At 37.6% G+C, this 20664-nt stretch overlaps 1 protein-coding gene across 1 annotated transcript in view; it reads right to left on the bottom strand.

Annotated features, from left to right (window-relative positions):
- Positions 1–7673: 7673 nt before the first annotated feature.
- LOC115102960 (suppression of tumorigenicity 18 protein-like) overlaps positions 7674–20664 on the bottom strand; it is a 50906-nt gene continuing 37915 nt past the window's right edge. The window contains exons 10-23 of the mRNA XM_065005682.1: positions 19432–19721; positions 18930–18932; positions 18628–18839; positions 16180–16422; positions 15596–15708; positions 14792–14854; positions 14349–14417; positions 13493–13555; positions 13118–13198; positions 11094–11318; positions 10816–10904; positions 10535–10638; positions 10302–10445; positions 7674–10015 (exon numbers count right to left, since the gene is read on the bottom strand). Coding sequence (XP_064861754.1) covers positions 9821–10015; positions 10302–10445; positions 10535–10638; positions 10816–10904; positions 11094–11318; positions 13118–13198; positions 13493–13555; positions 14349–14417; positions 14792–14854; positions 15596–15708; positions 16180–16422; positions 18628–18839; positions 18930–18932; positions 19432–19721 — 1894 coding nt within the window. The 3' untranslated portion in view covers positions 7674–9820. The remainder of the gene's footprint in view (positions 10016–10301; positions 10446–10534; positions 10639–10815; positions 10905–11093; positions 11319–13117; positions 13199–13492; positions 13556–14348; positions 14418–14791; positions 14855–15595; positions 15709–16179; positions 16423–18627; positions 18840–18929; positions 18933–19431; positions 19722–20664) is intronic.

Genomic DNA, 20664 nt, shown 5'->3' with positions numbered 1-20664 from the left:
TAGTTGGTCCCATGTTTTATGAGCTGAAATTAAATATCCCAGAAAGCTTATTTCTCTTAAATTTTGTACACTAATTTTTTACATCCCTGTTAGTGACCATTTCTTGTTTGCCAAGATAATCCATCCACCTGACAGGTGTGGCATATCAAGAAGGTGATTAAACAGCATGATACTTACACAGGTCCACCTTGTGCTGGGGATAATATAAAGCCACTCTAAAATGTGATTTTTTTTTCACACAACATAATGCCACAGATGTCTCAAGTTTTGAGGGAGTGTGCAATTGGCATGCTGACTGCAGGAATGTTCACCAGAGCTGTTGCCAGAGAATTTAATGTTCATTTCTCTACTATAAGACGCCAACTTTTAGAGAAGGCGGCAAACCTAATGGGCAATGTTGTCACTGGGAGAATTTCAGGTCTGTTGAGCGAAAACTTGAAAATTGTGAAAGTTCTGTGCAACTTCCAGCGCTTGTCTACTGTGAGCACTGAGGCTGTATCCGCTTTAAGTTATAGTTTTACCAGTGGCCAAGTATGTTACTGTGGCTATTTGATCCTAATGTACAGTGCATTTGGAAATTATTCAGACACCTTGACTTTTTCCACATTTTCTATACACAATATCCCATAATGACAAATCAACAACAGGTTTTTAGAAATGTCTGCTAATTTATATATATATATATATATATATATATATATATAAATAAAAAAGGAAATATTACCTTTACATAAGTATTCATGGTGGAGGCTCAATCAAGGCTCATTAAAGCTAGCAGGCTTGATTACTTTCTTATGCCATTTTTGTTGGCACCAAAAGTTAGAGTGTTGATAGGGGTTCGGACCATCAAATAATTACAGAATTTCAGTGAGGGCGAGGATATTGGAAATTTAATCAAAGCGTACTGGATGACAACTTGTTTTTAACAAATCATTTATAACTGATATTTTCCTACATAAAACACAGGTACAGCAGATCCTCTACTTGTATGGGACACTTTTAAATGCGCCCTTAGAGGCAATGCAATGCAATACATCTTTAAAATAAAAACAATTTAGGTCAATAGAGTTCATTTTAACAAAGGAAATAGAGGAACTAACAGTACAGATATATATCAATAAAAACTGTAACATAGAGGCACAGAATAAGTTAGAGGAAAAACAAAAAGAAGAGGAATTTATTATAAAAGTGTAATAAATTATAAAAAATTAAGTGAACTGGAAGGAGTATGGGGCAAAATGCACAAAATTATCTTTTCATCTTCAACATAGAAATGCTACCAATTTTTTTTTACAGAAACTTGTTACAAATAACAGAGTCATCCAAAACAATATTTTGAAAGAGGAAACAAAATACTTTAAGCACATTTTGTATTTCAGTCTCGTCCATCTCCATTAACAAGTGAATTGTAAGGCTTTTTCTATTAATGGTGTAAAATTAACAGCTGTACAGAAATACTAATGGGAAGGCCTAATTACAGAGGAGGAACTTCTAGATGCAATTAAGGCCTTCAAGTCCAGGAAAACTCCAGCGCTGTATGGCATACCAGTTGAGGTATATCACATCTTTTTGATGTACTCAAAGGTCCATTATTAACATATTTGAACCACTCCTAGAAATATGGTAGACTATCAGATACTCGGCAAGAATATCTGATTTCACTATTACTGAAACAGGAGCCAGGTGGTAAATATAAAGTTCCAGTCCACCTGAAAAACTGGATACCCCTTACACTTCAGTTTTGTGAGCCATTATTCTAGCAAAATACATAGCGTATAGAGTTTAAAAAAGGTATTGTCAGATATTTTTCATTGTAATAAAAAAAAAGAACAATACATTGGAGATAATATAAGACATGTACTGGAAGCAATATAACACTGAAAAATCTGGGAAACCAGGCCTGGTATTCATGGCTGACTTTGAAAAGGCCTTTGATAAAGTACAACTGGAATTTATACATAAATGCATGGACTATTTTAATTTAGGAGAATGAGTTAAAGTTATGTACAGTAACCCCAGGTGTAAAATAGTAAATAATGGCTACTTCTCAGAAAGTATTAAATTGTCAAGAGGAGTAAAACAAGGTTGTCCACTATCGGCATATCTATTTATTATGACCATTGAAATGTTAGCTATTAAAATGAGATTCAACAATAATATCAAGGGGCAAAAGATCCAGGACAAAGGTGTCATTGTACGCTGACGATTAATGTTTTCTTTTAAGTCTGCAATTTGGATCCCTGCACAGCCTCATAGATTATCTAGATAATGTATCTAACCTCTCTGGATTACAACCGAATTATGATAAATGCAGTATATTACGCATTGGATAGCTAAAAAATTCAACTTTTACATTACCGTGTAGTTTACCAATAAAATGGTCTGACGGTGAAGTGGACATACTCTGTACTCTGTACATACTCTCACTACAATACATTTTAATAGAAAGTCAGCCAAATTAGATAAATATTGCTACCATGGAAAGGACACCTGTCTATTTGTGAAATAATCCCCCTGATTCAGTATTTAGTCATATGCCAGTTTACCTATTTACTTATGGCCCTTGCTATACTTAACAACTTGTTTTGGTAATTATATGAGCAACAAATATTCCACTTCATTTGGAACAGCAAGCTCAACAAAATTAAACTAAACACACCTATTTATATAATAAAATCCGAACTGATTCTCTAGAAGATTAGGAATGATGTCTCACTCCGTGTTCAAGAATGGCCTTTTTCCCTTCATTCAGATTACAACCTCTCACTTTTGGTTATTTGAAAATGAAATGAAATATTGCTTTTTAAAACAAGCCATAGACAGCTGGTTGCAATTTCACATTAATCCAGCAGAAAAGCCAGAACAAATATTACAACAAATATTATAACTAAATGTTTTTAAAAATCATTATTTTTGGAAAAATATTTTAAAAATTGTATAACCGTTGAAAATTATATCATAAATTGGACTGGTGGAGTTATGTCACACATGCAGTTAACAAAAATATATGGAAATGTGTGTTCTATCCAAAATTACAACATACTGATTGCAGCATTACCGCAAAAATAGAGGAGGCAACGTGGAAGGGGGAGAGGGTAAGGAGCGTCTGTCGGCCTTGCATTAAAACCAAAATTGTCTAAAGAAAATTGTGATAAATAAAAAAGTATACCAGATTAATTTAAGGCCCAAAAAATGGACAATGCCACAATGCAGGTTGCAAAATAGTTGGGAGTAGATATTCGATATACTGATTCCATGGCACATGGTTTATGAACTGATACACAAAATGACACCCAGATTCAAAAACGTTTCAATTTAAATGATTATACAATTCTTGCAAACAATAGGATGTTATATATAGAGAGTTGAAGTCGGGGGTGGCAGCATCATGTTGTGGGGGGTGCTTTGCTGCAGGAGGGACTGGTGCACTTCACAAAATAGATGGCATCATGAGGTAGGGAAATTATGTGGATATATTGAAGCAACATCTCAAGGCATCAGTTAAAGCTTGGTCGCAAATGGGTCACCCAAATGGACAATGACCCCAAGCATACTTCCAAAGTTGTGGCTAAATGGCTTAAGGACAACAAATTCAAGGTATTGGAGTGGCCATCACAAAGCCCTGACCTCAATCCTATAGAAAATATGTTTTTAAAATAAAGTGGTGATCCTAACTGACCTAAGAAAGGGAATTTTTACTAGGACTAAATGTCAGGAATTGTGAAAAACTGAGTTTAAATCTATTTGGCTAAGGTGTATGTAAACTTCTGACTTCAACTGTGTATATATATATATGGGGGATACCACCATCCCAGCTCTGCAGATTGTGCTGCGAAGAGACAGAATCATTAGATAATTTTATTGGGTTGTAATCTGAATGAAGGGAAAAAGGCCATTCTTGAACACGGAGTGAGACATCATTCCTAATCTTCTAGAGAATCAGTTTGGATTTTATTATATAAACAGGTGTGTTTAGTTTAATTTTGTTGCGCTTGCTGTTCCAAATGAAGTGGAATATTTGTTGCTCATATAATTACCAAAACAAGTTGTTAAGTATAGCAAGGGCCATAAGTAAATAGGTAAACTGGCATATGACTAAATACTGAATCAGGGGGATTATTTCACAAATAGACAGGTGTCCTTTCCATGGTAGCAATATTTATCTAATTTGGCTGACTTTCTATTAAAATGTATTGTAGTGAGAGTATGTACAGAGTACAGAGTATGTCCACTTCACCGTCAGACCATTTTATTGGTAAACTACACGGTAATGTAAAAGTTGAATTTTTTAGCTATCCAATGCGTAATATACTGCATTTATCATAATTCGGTTGTAATCCAGAGAGGTTAGATACATTATCTAGATAATCTATGAGGCTGTGCAGGGATCCAAATTGCAGATTTAAAAGAAAACATTAATCGTCAGCGTACAATGACACCTTTGTCCTGGATCTTTTGCCCCCCTTGATATTATTGTTGAATCTCATTTTAATAGCTAACATTTCAATGGTCATAATAAATAGATATGCCGATAGTGGACAACCTTGTTTTACTCCTCTTGACAATTTAATACTTTCTGAGAAGTAGCCATTATTTACTATTTTACACCTGGGGTTACTGTACATAACTTTAACTCGTTCTCCTAAATTAAAATAGTCCATGCATTTATGTATAAATTCCAGTTGTACTTTATCAAAGGCCTTTTCAAAGTCAGCCATGAATACCAGGCCTGGTTTCCCAGATTTTTCAGTGTTCTATTGCTTCCAGTACATGTCTTATATTATCTCCAATGTATTGTTCTTTTTTTTTATTACGATGAAAAATATCTGACAATACCTTTTTTAAATTCTATACGCTATGTATTTTGCTAGAATAATGGCTCACAAAACTGAAGTGTAAGGGGTAGCCAGTTTTTCAGGTGGACTGGAACTTTATATTTACCACCTGGGTCCTGTTTCAGTAATAGTGAAATCCGATATTCTTGCCGAGTATCTGATAGTCTACCATATTTCCAGGAGTGGTTCAAATATGTTAATAATGGACCTTTGAGTACATCAAAAAGATGTGATATACCTCAACTGGTATGCCATACAGCGCTAGAGTTTTCCTGGACTTGAAGGCCTTAATTGCATCTAGAAGTTCCTCCTCTGTAATTAGGCCTTCCCATTAGTATTTCTGTACAGCTGTTAATTTTACACCATTAATAGAGAAAGCCTTACAATTCACTTGTTAGTGGAGATGGATGAGACTGAAATACAAAATGTGCTTAAAGTATTTTGTTTCCTCTTTCAAAATATTGTTTTGGATGACTCTGTTATTTGTAACAATTTTCTGTAAAAAAAAATTGGTAGCATTTCTATGTTGAAGATGAAAATATAATTTTTGCATTTTGCCCCATACTCCTTCCAGTTCACTTTATTTTTTATAATTTATTAAACTTTTATAAATTCCTCTTCTTTTTGTTTTTCCTCTAACTTATTCTGTGCCTCTATGTTACAGTTTTTATTGATATATATCTGTACTGTTAGTTCCTCTATTTCCTTTGTTAAAATGAACTCTATTGACCTAAATTGTTTTTATTTTAAAGATGTATTGCATTGCCTCTAAAGGCGCAATTAAAAGTGTCTCATACAAGTAGAGGATCTGCTGTACCTATGTTTTATGTAGGAAAATATCAGTTATAAATGATTGGTTAAAAACAAGTTGTCATCCAGTACGCTTTGATTACATTTCCAATATCCTCGCCCTCACTGAAATTCTGTAAGAGTAATGTGTACACCAATTATTTGATGGTCCGACCACATCCTACCCTCTATCAACACTCTAACTTTTGGTGCCAACAAAAATGACATAAGAAAGTAGTCAAGCCGGCTAGCTTGAATGAGCCTTGATTGAGCCTCCGCCATGAATACTTATGTAAAGGTAATATTTCCTGGTTTTTTTTTGTTATAAATTAGCAGACATTTCTAAAAACCTGTTGTTGATTTGTCATTATGGGGTATTGTGTGTAGAAAATGTGGAAAAAGTCAAGGTATCTGAATAATTTCCAAATGCACTGTACATTAGGATCAAATAGCCACAGTAACATACTTGGCCACTGGTAAAACCATAACTTAAAGCGGATACAGCCTCAGTGCTCACAGTAGACAAGCGCTGGAAGTTGCACAGAACTTTCACAATTTTCAAGTTTTCGCTCAACAGACCCCAAATCCTCCCAGTGACAAAAGAAATTAGAGGTAACATTGACCACTTGGTTTGCCTCCAAAAAGACCAACTAAAAGAAAAATCCACACAAATTTATGATAGAGAAGCAAAAAGAATATGGAGCAATTCAAAACTGGGGAAACACCAAAACTCAGGCTTCTTTCATACTAAAGTGGTTGAGCTGGAAATCGCACGTCAGCTGAAATGAGGTGTAGCTGGGGGCTCGTCCGGGATAAACCTACATCTATCTCAACATCAAAAGGATATGTGTAAAGCCAGTGATAAGTGTAAAGAAAATATTCAGTGCAATGTCTAAAACATAAAATTATGATTTTAGCCACAGACACAGTTGAGGCAGTTTGAACTAGAACTAAAACTCTATATTTTAGTTTAAAAGCAGCCAAACAATTGTCATAATAACTAATATTCTGAGTTGTGGATATAAACACAATTACTGATATGGTTGGCATAACATAATAATACCGATGTGATAATAATGATAATCTCAAGGATGATGGAAACCTGATGCACCTGAGCTCAATTTCGAGTCTCAAAGCAAAAGGTCTGAATACTTATGTAAATAAGGTATTTCTGTTTTTTATTTTGAATACATTTGCAAACATTTCTAAAAACCTGTTTTCGCTTTGTCTTTATGGGGTATCGTGTGTAGATTGCTGAGGATTTTTTTTCCATTTAATACATTTTAGAATAAGGCTCTAATGTAACAACATTTTAAAAAGTTAAGAGGTCTGAATACTTTCCGAAGGCACTGTAAAGTGCTTTCATTTCCAAACGCTGAAATAAAAGTTGACATTATGTACTTTGCCTAATATGATTTTTAAAAAAATCTCAAATGAATCAAAATTCTGGAGTATAGAGACAAATATATTTTTAGGTTTTACTGTCCGAATACGTATGGAGTGGAGTGTAGCTGGCCACTACTTAGTTTTGATGAGGTGTGCTGAGATGAAAACTGCTAATCTGCTAACTATATCTGGATGTCATGTAGTTTTAGCTAGTAAGCAACCCCATCATGAGGTGACAAGTTCAAATTGGTTGATTTGTAGTGCTTTCTGCTCTTGTACCGTCTCTTTGAAATCGATCACTGTTGTAGTCCCCCGGCTGCTTGGCAAGGCCTGCTCACTCACTTTATTTGGTATCTGGCTTCATTCTGAATGAACATACTGATACACTTGTACAATTCTATGAGGATTGTGAATTGAATGAATGGGTTTCAATTAATATACATATCAGCAACCAAATTGTCAGCAATGAACAAATAGGCCTATATACCTGTATTTGCCTACTTTCTCATCTGAGATGCCTTGTCTTATTGCTACTCACCACCAGGTGGCACAGACTTGTCAGCCTCAGGTATTGACTTCATGAAGCTACAGTGACAGTATGGGGAGGAAAGTGATCCAATGCACCAATATACTGTACTATATTAGGTCTGAGAATCACACACAACCATTTAAAAAGTTTTATTTCTACCATACACAAACTGTACAACACAGCGCATATCTGCTTATGAAATAGCAAAAGTAATACTTTCGATTTACAAACTACTTGAACTGAAAAAGCATAACATTTGAATGAAAAAGGAAAGAAAATACACTACAGTTTCATCATACTAATATCATTCCACAAAAATCCAGTTCACATTACAAAACATCAAATACTAACAGGGAAAAATAAATATTCTTCACAAAACTTCCTGAGCAAACAATGTGTGGTATATGAATTAAATATTATGAATTATAAATAAATTAACACAATTATTAAGTTAAAATGTTAAATGATTACATTTTTCAAGATTACAATTCTTTACAATGTGTTGAGTATTTGAATAAAGGAAAGTATTTTTCTCAACAAGGGTCCTTAATTTGGCTATGTTTTGCAGATATGCACCTCTTCGACTTCTTCCTCAGGACATGTGTAGTAGGCCTAGTCAAACTCCATTTATTGTAACTTGATAGGACTGTCAACCCATGCAAACTGCTAAATAATAACGTTGTACTGCGACATCAAGAGCAATGCTCACAAACAAAGAAAGCGTCATCTTTCTCTGGAATCCCAGGGCAATAGAACTCAACTGAAATACAACAGGAAAAAAAGTGAAAGTGCAACTGATTCACAACTCAATTTAAGAATAAATAAAACATAAACAATTGGGAAAAAAACAGTTAAGAACTAGCAATACCATTGTTTGTTTGTCCCCTTTTGCTTCAAGTAATAGTGATGAACTGAAAATCAAAATGATTGACAGTTTTCAAAATGATTGACAGGATGAAAATACATGCTGGCCCTAAAGAACCGGCAGTGATATTTATGCCACCAAGTGCCTTTTGGGGGATATTTTGAAATTGGTGTGACTACTGAAACCGAAATGCCACCGACCATCATTAAGTAATAATGAGCATACATTTTAAAAGGTGTCATAATAGTACTCAGAGTAAATGTTTGTATGGTGGTGGTTCGTTTCTTCTAATACCATCCACGCCATTTTGTCCCATGCTGAAAATAAGTCAAACGTTTAAAAAAGCACTAACACTTCTTAACCTGTGAAACTTCAAGACCTGACTTTGAGATTACAGCTACTGAGACAATGCTTAAATATTTGAAATGGCATATAAACAGTCATTAAGAACATTTTCTCCTTTGAAAATAAGTGTACTGTATAATAAATGACACACCATCCACATAATACTGTCCTACCACAAAACAGAGAACTGTATATTTTATGTATTCATGTACATGTAGGCACATATATGCACACACAGTGTGTGCACAGAAGGCAGTTTAATATCTATATTATTTAAGAAAAAGAAAGACAATATCTTGTCAAAGTGAATTTATCAATTGTGCTGCTCTATTCTAGCAACACACTCAACGTTGAATTTGACATTCAGTTAATTGAATGAAATAAAACAATGTTGCATTTTGCTAAGAGCCAAACGCAACTCCCCAATTGCAGTCAACTTTGAACATATTGTTGAATTATGGGTGTACAGTACAGTAGCATTGCATTTTTGAGTCTTCATTTTGTCTTACCATACATTCAGGGTTGAATATTGAATAGAAATCGAAAGCAACAATTTATAAAAAATGTTGATTCTGGATTATTCTAGGATAGTTCTCTACCTTCGTGGGAGATCCAAATTGTTTTATTAGAATCTGATCTGACATAAATAAACTACCACTAGACGGCAAAAGAGAGCTATGATTAAAACTGGAATGTGCATCAATGTAATATACAATTAGTCAAAGGATTTCAAATATTTAGCATTTTACAATCATAGAAATACAATTTAAAAAATGTTTAAATACATTGATGAATAAAGATGATAAATAGCAATAACATAACGAATGACAAAAACATAACAAATACAGAGTTAAATCAAGCAAACCATACAAAATAATTAAGTGCAAGGGGGGTAGAAATCTCACCAGAAATAACATGTGAATACAGAAGCTTTAAAAAACATGAAAAATTATTTTCAGCTGGTAATTGTCTCAGTGCAATGTATTCAACTGTGAAATGTTGACACATTTCCCAAAGCTTTGTCTTATACATGCAACTAAGCCAGCACTGCACTCTCCAGGAAAAACACAGTCATCCAATACCATTATCGCAACTCAAAGATACCTCCTCTTGGTGGCTTGACAGCTTAAACGTGGATTCCTTTATAGCCTGTTTGATATTATCCAAGAGAGCCTTACACTCGGGAGAGTAGTCGTGCTCCGAGTTGTTGTACATATCTGTTAATGTGTTCACATAGGCTTCGAAATTATGCTCACTTATGGGCCCCTGGAACACAAACATGTTCTAATATTAGTTCAAAAACTGAAGCATATAGTGAGAATAGGAATTTAATACCACTATAGTGGGGTTTACCAAACTCGGTCCTCTGGACCCCAAGGGGTGCACGTTTTGGGTTTTCCCCTAGCACTACACAGCTAATTCAAAACTGTGTAGTGTTCGGGCAAAAACCAAAACGTGCACCCCTCCCAAGGACCGAGTTTGGAAAATGCTGAAATATGATTAAAAAATGCTACAAGTGCAAGTGGGGAGGTTCGGATGAGGCCTACTGTACCATTTGAGGCAGTTGGATGTCTGTGAGACTGTTGATGAGAGCTTGGCTGAGGCGAGCTAACTCCTTCAGAAGGCTGTCGTTGTGCTGTTCAATCATCTTGTTCTCCTCCTCAATTGTCTTCAGGTTACATTCCATCGACGAAATCTGCTTTCAGGGAAGAGGAAAACTTGTCAACCTGAATTAAGCCCGAGTCCTTTGAAAACCATCATATCATCACAGATGTGGATATTTACCTGGGTCTGCAGTTGCATCATGTCAGCTTCTATTTTCAGGTTGGATTCATTCAGTTCCTTGATTTCATGATCCAAGTGTTGCATGTCATCGTCGTTGTCGACTCCTGTTTGAAAATGGAGAATACTCTTATGAAGTTCAAACTAAACCTGCTACTTTGCTTCAGTGAATCAACTAGGAGGGGGTCTACACATACTTTGATGGTACTAAGATGAACATTTCCATAAAATATATTATCCTGCCAAAGCATATACTGTATGTACAGTACAGCACCGAGACTTACCACTGCTGGCTTTCAGTTTAATAGTCACCATCTCCTCTCCTGACATCTTCTTCTTGATACTTTGAGCATTAAGTGGGCATCCCGACAAACTATATAGAAATAAAATTCAAATTACAAAAATATTACCAACTCACAACTGTCAATCTCAAAGCTATTTAGTTGTTCAAGGAGTGCACCTTTAAGTGCACTATCCGGTGGTCAAGGATAGTAGTATCAATAGAAATTATAAACATTTCACTGGAATCGTACGGGACAAAATTGACGCAATGCAATCTCACCTTCTATGGGTGACAAACACGTTATTGGCGTGTCCAAGGCCATTGCAGCCGGGCAGGGGACAGTGGGGCAGTTCCTGTTTGCAGGCCTTATTCCAGGGGAAGGGGAGGCCATTGATGGATGACTCGTTCTGCCTCTTGGCAGTGAGGGGGCAGCTCCCTGCACTGCGGTGAGATGTGTACTTCCCCGATGTGTGGCCCTGCCCATCACAACCTATCACTGGACACCTAGTAGGGAGACAAACAAGGGGTCTGTTCAGGAGGATTTTACGTTACAAAACATTCAGCTAGAAATGCATCGCATAGAACAGATATGATTATCTGTCAGATAGAATATGGAACTGTGTCAGGTCTATTAATTATATATCTACAACGTTCAGAATACACCCAGGAGTCTGTTACTATCTGATGTCCTCCCCTTATACTGCTAGTGGAGAGATTCATGTTGTCACACAGACTGTTGACAATGTACAGAGTGCCGCTGTGAGAGACGTCTATTCTCATTCCGATGAGGCAGAGGAGAAAGATTATTGTCATCAGTAAGCTGTTTTTCCCTCAGAATAGTTTGGCAGTTCAGGCCATTTGATATGACAGATGTAGTAAATACAGTATGATCTGAGATATGTAAATCTATCGCTGTGTAGAGTTTAGGTACAATGGAAATGTAAGTAGATCAAAATGCTGTCAACTGAGTTGCGACGACTTTACTTAACCTGTTAAACCACACATAATACATACATACATACATACTCAAACAAATCATTTGCACAGTTCATAAATATCCCTCACTAACTAGACCGGAAGAGTTGTCAAACCATTACATTGATTAATCCAGTCAAATGCTGATTAAAAATGTAGTCAACAAAACTGACAACAGGCTCAAATAATCGTATCAGCCAAGTTGCTGATCCAGAAAAACTTTGGAATAATAAACACATTCAGATTGATATAGCCTACATATACAGTACGAGGTAGGTTATTGGTGTTTGTAATCGAAAAACATAAGCACAAGTCTGGCTGAATATTATTAAGAGTTATAAGGGTAATTACATTTTTTTACAGCTCTCTTTTCTCCAGGTCAGTAATGGAGTGACATGAATTACACATAATTGTCATGTATCCCGTCATGTGAAAGAATGTCATTTTGAGGGTTGCTGAACTCTTCCCTTATTGGTAAAGGTGAAAGGCAGGCTGAGATGGTACAAATGGAACACAGAGCTAGCGTGCAAACAGAGTACTACTGTAACAAAGCTTGTTGTTGCACTTCGTTGTTCAGAGTACTGCTAGCACTTAGAGGACAAAACAACCCCATTACGTCCATCCATCCACACACTACAGATGTAAGGCACCAGGACAATAGAATCATGCCATATGGCCGACAATTTACAATAATCTAGTAACATTACAGATGCACTACATGTAGGTAGATTCGAACTAGCAACCTTTCGGTGATTGGCCCAACACTCTTACCGCTAGGCTACCTGTCGCTCCCCCGCCCTCTCTTAATGTGTATGCGATTTATTCCAGTCTAATTCCTAAGCTCTTGGCCCTGCATTAGTAATTTAAAAAGAATGGGAAATCTGTGTCTGTCCAGATGTAGAAGTAAACAAGGTCTCATACATTGGACTTTGGATTAAAGCAGCAGCAATCAATTAAATGTTTTTGTTTGTTTTAAAGACCAATATCAGTTTTTCCAGAGACAACTGCATCTAGAATAATTCTGCTTTACATCAGTGAATCAAAGCTTTGTACCCATACAGTAGTATGGGGGACCTGTAATAAACAACACACCATGATAAGGAAAACACTCACAAGAGAGTGAAAAGACAGATATTCTATTAAGACAACTAAAAAATATTACAGTGTTTGAAACATGTATTATACACATGTTGTTAATCATTGTAAACAATTTCCTTTTCATTTTTCTGGTATAATGACCTCTTAACCACCGGATACAAGTATTTTTATTCATTGAGACAGCAATCATGTAGTCATGAAAAACAACAATCATAAGAATAATCTCTTACTTCATTTCTTGGTCGTCTTTTTCATCTTTGTTTGGTGTAAGCTTCAAGCCTCCCTTTCTGGCACGTGGACATCCTGACAAACTACAAATGTTTAGAGACAATACGGTTTAACAATAATGAACACTAATTTAGGGCTAAAATCAAGCAAACTCTTCCATCAGTGATTCTCACAAAGCATGTCATTGAAAACAACATTCTACAAAACAAAATCAGTTTTCAAGAATCAGTCGTCAGAATCGTATCTTCTTGGATGTAAAAAACAGTTTGCCAAAAGTCAAAGATGAATCAATTCAGAAAGATAAACAACAAGATTCAAACACATTTCTATTCCATTTCTAATCAATTCAGTCATTCGTGTCATCCAGTCTAGACTACCTTCTGTGTGAAGCATAATTCCCGGTCACGTGTCCAGATCCATCACATCCAAGTGTTGGGCACCTGCAGGTGGAGAGACAGACAAAACAGGTGAAACTCTGGAACAATTATATAATATTTAAATGCATTAAAAAAAATGGAAGGGAAAGGATCTTTATGAGGTCAGGAGATATACAGTACATTGTTTTATGTACCCTGAGTGTACAAAACATTAGGAACACAGGCTCTTTACATGACACAGACTGAACAGGTGAAAGCTATAATCCCTTATTGATGTCACCTGTTAAATCCATTTCAATCAGTGTAGATGAAGGGGAGGAGGCAGGTTAAAGAAGGATTTTTAAGCCATTCAGAGGGTGAATGGGCAAGACAAAAGATTTAAGTGCCTTTGAACGGAGTATGGTAGTTGGTACCAGGCGCTCCGGTTCGAGTGTGTCAAGAACTGCAACGCTGCTGGGTTTTTCATGCTAAACAATTTCCCATTGTGTGTCTAGAATGGTCCACCACCCAAAGGACATCCAGCCAACGTGACACAACTGTGGAAAGAATTGAAGTCAACATCCCTGTGGAACACTTTTGACACCATGTAGAGTCCATACCACAACGAATCGGGACTGTCCTGAGGGAAAAAGGGGCTGCAACTCAATATTAGGAAGGTGTTCTTAATGTTTTGTACACTCAGTGTATACAGCCTGATCACACAACGTGGATAAAAGTCCAGATTCAATGTAGTCAATGTATTGTATGACTAAAACAGCATGATACCAGGTAGAATGGATAATGTAATCCAATAAAATAGCACAAAGTTGAATGAGAGTTAGAAACAGTTGATAATGACTGACAGGACAACGCATACTTTAGTTCCTGAGAGTTGGCTGCCATCAGTGATTTGAGAGTCTTGTCAGCCAGGGGACACCCAGATACACTACAGACAGAGAATCCACACCAGAGAGTTATTACAATGAACCCTTTGATCATAGTTCAATTCAATTGAAGTCAGACAGTGATTGATATACTGTACAGTGCAATGTGGCAGAGAGGTCATCCTCTCCCAAACCATATGATAACCATTTGCATTATCATCTTCAGTTTGTACAGTTGTTTTCTGTCCGACGTTTCAGTACAATTACAAGGCCGTTGTAAATGACTTAAATTCCACAGCGACAATAAGGTTGCAAAAACAATAGTTTCCTTTTCCAGCAGCATATTAATGCTGATCAACATGAAACAATCAACAATAGTTCCTCTGAACCAGGCCTTGCGGTGTTAACTAGCTGGTGTTAACGAGTGTGTAATTACCTTCGATGTGACGCATAATTTCCTGTTACATGGCCACTACCGTCACAGCCGGGGGTAGGACAGCTGCAGAGAGCACAACACTTAGTTAAGACCATACTCTAGAATGCACGGACTTTCAACACAGTGTGTTAACCTCGGTAACATGACATTGACTTGTTATTAGTGGAATTGGAAGTGTGAAGTGTTAGTGGCAGCAGGAAATCTAGTAGGACTTATTTTGCTCCCCGAACACATTCACCGCAACAGCGTCTCTGAAGGTGTTTATTTGGAGTGGCAGAACGTTGTTCATTAAAAGGTGCTCACTTGGAAGATCTACTTGTTTCCTGTAAACTACTCAATCGTGTCGAGCCATGAAGTGAATCAAATCCCCAGAGCCAAACTCAAGAGAACATACAGAGTCTAACTACAAAGTCAAGAGTGGTAAAGCTGAGGACATACGGACATGTAAAAACTCACTTTTAACAAGATACATTTCCTCTCCACATGAACCTGCAGACATACCAGTCACAACGATATGTAATATATAATAGGTAACAATATAAGAGCTAATAATAGGATAGATCATGTCCCGTGCATTTCACCGAGTGTGTATTCAGTCACCCCACTTATAATATACTGCCCCATTTAAAAGGTCTGGTCGGGAATTACACTTTTGTTATTAAGACTGACCATCTGTCAGCTGACCTTTTTAGAGGGAAATGCACATTATACACAGATGACTGAGCAAAGAAGCCTCAATATGTCAATTTCTCCCCTCATTGGACCCCCAGAATGAGCAGACCCGCCATGTTTAACATGATATACCTCATCAGCTCTTTCTTAGCATCTCTTAAGAGCATCTTGGTCTTGGGGCTTAACATGCTTGCGTCTCCGGAGTAGCTCTGGTTCTCCAGAGAAGCGTCGTCAAAATCCTCCTGCTGAGAGACATATGTACGTTTGAAATGGACCCTTTTCACTATATGGTGCAATACTTTTGAGGAAATAGGGTGCCATTTCGGATGCAGTCTTACTAATAAAGTGTCTTTAAAAATCTGCTTAACCTCCTGACTTCCTGTCTCAGTCTTGAGTTTTGAACATTATCAATGAAAACATCCCATTTATTACTCGTAAAACACAAGCCTAGGGGTTAGGCGGTAAGGCTGATGTATTACGCTTAAGGATACTTACAGTAAACCACACATCCATTTAAAGTCACATTTAATCCACATGGACAGTATTTATGACGTATATACTTGTGATGTGAAACATTTACTTCTCAAAGATTCTGTGTTCAGCACCAGATGTTGTCGTCGGTGAGTTAATAACAGTACGAATGTCATGGCCTTTTAAATCAACAACAACCAGGAACACCAGCTGTGAGGAACACTCTCTTTAACAAGAGCTTGTACCTCTCTGTCGTGCATCATTTGTTGTGCTTTGCTGAAGTTGAGAGGTGTGTCCCAGGCGTCTCTCTCACACAGGGAATGGTAGAAGGCAGGGCTGATGTGCACACTGCCGGCCTGCTTGAGAGTGGACTCAGGAGGGGACAGGGCAACGTCTCCCAAAGGCACCTTGGGTGGGGCATTCACCTCCCGACTTTTCTTCATACTCAGGTCCAGAGTGCCGTTCTCATCCACCTCTATGGGCGTGTCCTAAACGAGAAGAAGTTCACAAGTCAGACTCTGTAACAGTCAGCAGGTAATGAACTTTTTTGAAATAGTCAACTGTCTTTAACAAAAACATACAGGTACGCCAGTTTCATGGGAAATAACGATATGTGGGTTATGAAGATTGAAATTCCTATATTTCCATGACATGGCCTTATAGCACCAACTGCCATGCTTTAAGTGTGCGCCACTCTGAAAATGACAACAATAATTCCTGCGAGAAATAACTTGAATTGCACCTCAAATACACATTTACATGAAAATAAGACGCTGAGTGATTATCTAACACCGGGGTAAAAGTGTGGTGTTAAGCCAGCATTAATTCTGTTGAACAAAATAATAATCGTTGCTTGGTGTGTAGTTTTTTTTTTGTGACAGCTGTGTAATCTATCTGTTTTCTAGGACATACAACTAAGATGGCAGCTGGGGGTGCTGGTTTTTAGGTCATCACCATTAAAAGAAAAATGAAAAAGCTTAATGCAGCATACGTTTTCTCACTGACAGATGTGTTACTCGTTCTGTGTTATGTGAAATGCTGGGCTGTGTGCTTCAGCTTTATAGGTTTTATAGTATTAAAAGTTTTCCCTCATTAAATGCCGAAATACGGCCTATAAATGAAACCAATTATTCAACGCATATGTCCCATTCAACCTATCCCCCATTATTTTTGTAACAAAAGAGAGCCTTTCAAATTAATTAAAGGGGATCATTTTCATGGACATTGCAAGCGTGTGTGGCTGTCCATTTTAATTATGTCTGTGATGGTGACATGTCTGTAGCTAATCTCAATAGCATGAACTTTTTACATTGAGTTGTGATGCATTTTTGTTGCATTTGCATCACTGGTAACCTACAGAGACATAATAAACATATGAGTTGCATGGCCCTATACAGTGTACTGTATGCTACATAAGTCCAACGCAGAAGAGCACAAATGATTAACTTGTTAACACTGTTTTATTCATTCAGTGGGTTGGCACCTGGTACAGGACCACATTCTCAGCTCACCAAGCTGGGTTCTGTACTGTGTAGGTGTTGGAAACCTTGAATCATTTATCTATCAATATTATCTGTCATAAATTACATAATGTAGAGACGGGCCTTGTTTGGGTTTTGAGACATTCGTTGTTATGCTCAACCGTAATGCATAGGAAGGCCAAGTTTCAGTTCAGTTGAGAGTATCATGGTTTTCCACGTAGTGGACAGGGCAGTTGTTGTTTTTTTCCCCTCTAGAGATTATACAGGATATGCACAAATGGGTCCAGTTTTAAACTAAACTGGTGCACATTTAATAAATCACTGAGATTTTGGTTTTGTGTGAATAAAAGATTTCAGCTAATGAGTCCTTCAGCTGATTGGTTTAATCCACCGAACTAGTTTTATAGGCCATCTGATAGAGACACAGTTGATCCTGGATAATATATTACTAAGCAAAATATATTCCGCCATCTGCAGCATGCAAGACACACTTTCATACAGTTATTCATTTTTCCCTTTTTCCTTTTTTGTCCATTAATAAAATCATACGCATGACCACATGTTTTACATAAACTACAGAGTCTAGTTGTAATTGAGAAATAAGGGTGTTTGTAACCGCTAGGAAGAGTTTGTGCATGTATTATGACGTCATTTTGTGACGGTAAGGTTTTTGTTGGTTGTTCAGGCACACAAAATTGTTTCTTGAGGCAAGACGAAGTCAGTAACCGAAGCCTATGCCCCTTCGTCAGTGATTGGTCAACAGTAGGGATTCTTCAGTAAAGTATTTGTTGTCTTTTCGACGAGAGACGACTCATTTTCATGCACATTTTTTAGTTTAGAAATATTGCACCAAACATTTGGAGGTAAAATTGAGCGACTAAGATCTCATCGGCAAAAAACATAAAAATGAATGACAGATTTCTTCACTTATCTTTGATTAATTGTGACTATTTCCATAAAAGTAGAAACTACAGTCTAATTTTAATTGAGAAATAAGGCTGATAGTATTTTTTTCTTTTGATGTGATTATATAAATTTTCTTTTGTGTATATTAAAGCTTTATGGAGGGGAACCTCTTGTTTCCCTGCCACCAGAGACACGATCTCTTTGCCAAAAACAGTCCTTTTGATGATTCTCCCTTTTTATACACAAATCAGAGTTGCTTTAAAATGACCCCATTAAATACCTTTCCAAGTGGTCTAATTTGATTACCTTTGTGGAGGATGCCAGGGGCCGGCCGGAGATGGAGATGGCCTCCATGTTGCTTCGGTAGCGGGTTGAGAGGTTGAGGATGGCAGTGGTGGCTGCGGTGTCTTGGAGCCCCTCACATCCCGGTTTGTAATGGGTGGGTGGGCTGTGCCGTCCGGGGTCAGGCGTGGGAAGGAGGTTACCAGGGGCACCCAGGAAGCCAGTGTACTGTAGAGCTGCCAGATAACAGAACACACATTCAGCAAGTTACACAGAGATACAGGAACAACTGATTATACTCACTATATGATGGTGCGTCGTGCAACCAGCTATACATTTGCTGTTACAGTGTGGTTGCAATGGCATCAGTCTGTGCTTGAATAAATAAAGTCTGTGTTGATAATACAGGTATTTCTTGATAAAATGACAATTCTCTCAGGATCTGACAGATCTGTTCAAAACAATGTTTTTTAAAAATCATACTAGCACTGACTTTGCTGATAGCTACTTTGTGAAAAATTTGACTTACTACGACTAAGATGCGTGGTTGTCCCACCTAGCTACCTTAAGATGAAAGCACTAACTGTAAGTCGCTCTGGATAGGACCGTCTGCTAAATGACTAAACTGTAAATGTAAGCAATATTAAACAAGCATGATTGTCTTGTTTACAGGAACCTTGTGAGTGTGTCGCATACTCATAGTTTGGATGTTGTCTGATCATGTATGGGCTGCACATTTGTGGCAGAAGATGAGCGACACATTAAATCCGTTTAATGTGGCTTGACACATGCCCCCCCCCTGAATCAAATCAAATGTGCGAAACTCACAGTCAGGGAAGTGTGAAGGAGAGATTTTTTGGTCCTGGTTGGGTGCCATCAGAGGTTGTTTGCCGAAGACCTGTGCATCAAAGCTGGCGTAATCAAAGCGGATCTTGCTGTACTTGTCCATGTCCTTGGTGAGGTTGGCTTGCAAGGCGGCGGTGACAGGATGGTGATGGGCGAACCTGTAGCTGTACTGGTTGAACTCCAACTTCTTCATGAGGGGGCCGAGAGGTCTGGTTGGAGAAGAATCCAAGAAGACGAGGTGTTGTTGTTGGATTTGATGAGGAAAGTGGCTACTGTATGTGTCAAATAAAGTCCATGTAAGGAACAGGAAATTGACACTTACAGTGGCAAGAGAAAGTATGTGAACCCTTTGGAATTACCTGGACTTCTGCATAAATTGGTCATAAAATGCAATCTGATCTTCATCTAAGTCACAACAATAGACAATCACTGTCTGCTTAAACTAATAACACACAAACAATTATACATTTTCATGTCTTTATTGAACACACTGTGTAAACATTCACAGTGCAGGTTGGAAAAAAGCACGTAAACCCTTGGATTTAATAACTGGTTGACCCTCCTTTGGCAGCAATAACCTCAACCAAACCTTTTCTGTAGTTGCGGATCAGATCTGCACAGTCAGACCTGCACGGTCAGGAAGAATTTTGGACCATTCCTCTTTCCAAAACTGTTTCAGTTCAGCAATATTATTGGGATGTCTGGTGCGAATCGCTCTCGAAGTCATACCACAGCATTTGAAATCAGGTTGAGGTCAGGACTGACTGGGCCACACCAGAAGGAGTATTTTCTTCTGTTGAAGCCATTCTGTTGTTGATTTACTTCTATCTTTTGGGTCGTTGTCCTGTTGCATCACTCAACTTCTGTTGAACTTCAATTGGCGGACAGATAGCCTTACATTCTCCTGCAAAATGTCTTGATAAACTTGGGAATTCATTTTTGTCGATGATAGCAAGCTGTCCAGGCCCTGAGGCAGCAAAGCAGCTCCAAATCATGATGCTCTCTTCACCATACTTTACAGTTGAGATGAGGTTTTGATGTTGGTGTGCTGTGCTGTGACTTTTTCTTCTCCACACATAGTGTTGTGTGTTCCTTCCAAACACCACAACTTTAGTTTCATCTGTCCACATAATATTTTGCCAGTAGCGCTGTGGAACATCCAGATGCTCTTTTGCGTATTTCAGACATGCAGCAATGTTTTTTTTTGGACAGCAG

This window comes from Oncorhynchus nerka, linkage group LG20 (assembly GCF_034236695.1).
Source record: "Oncorhynchus nerka isolate Pitt River linkage group LG20, Oner_Uvic_2.0, whole genome shotgun sequence".
Lineage (NCBI taxonomy): Eukaryota > Metazoa > Chordata > Actinopteri > Salmoniformes > Salmonidae > Oncorhynchus > Oncorhynchus nerka.
The sequence above is the reverse complement of the archived record's forward strand: the minus strand, read 5'-3'. Positions and strand labels throughout refer to the sequence as shown.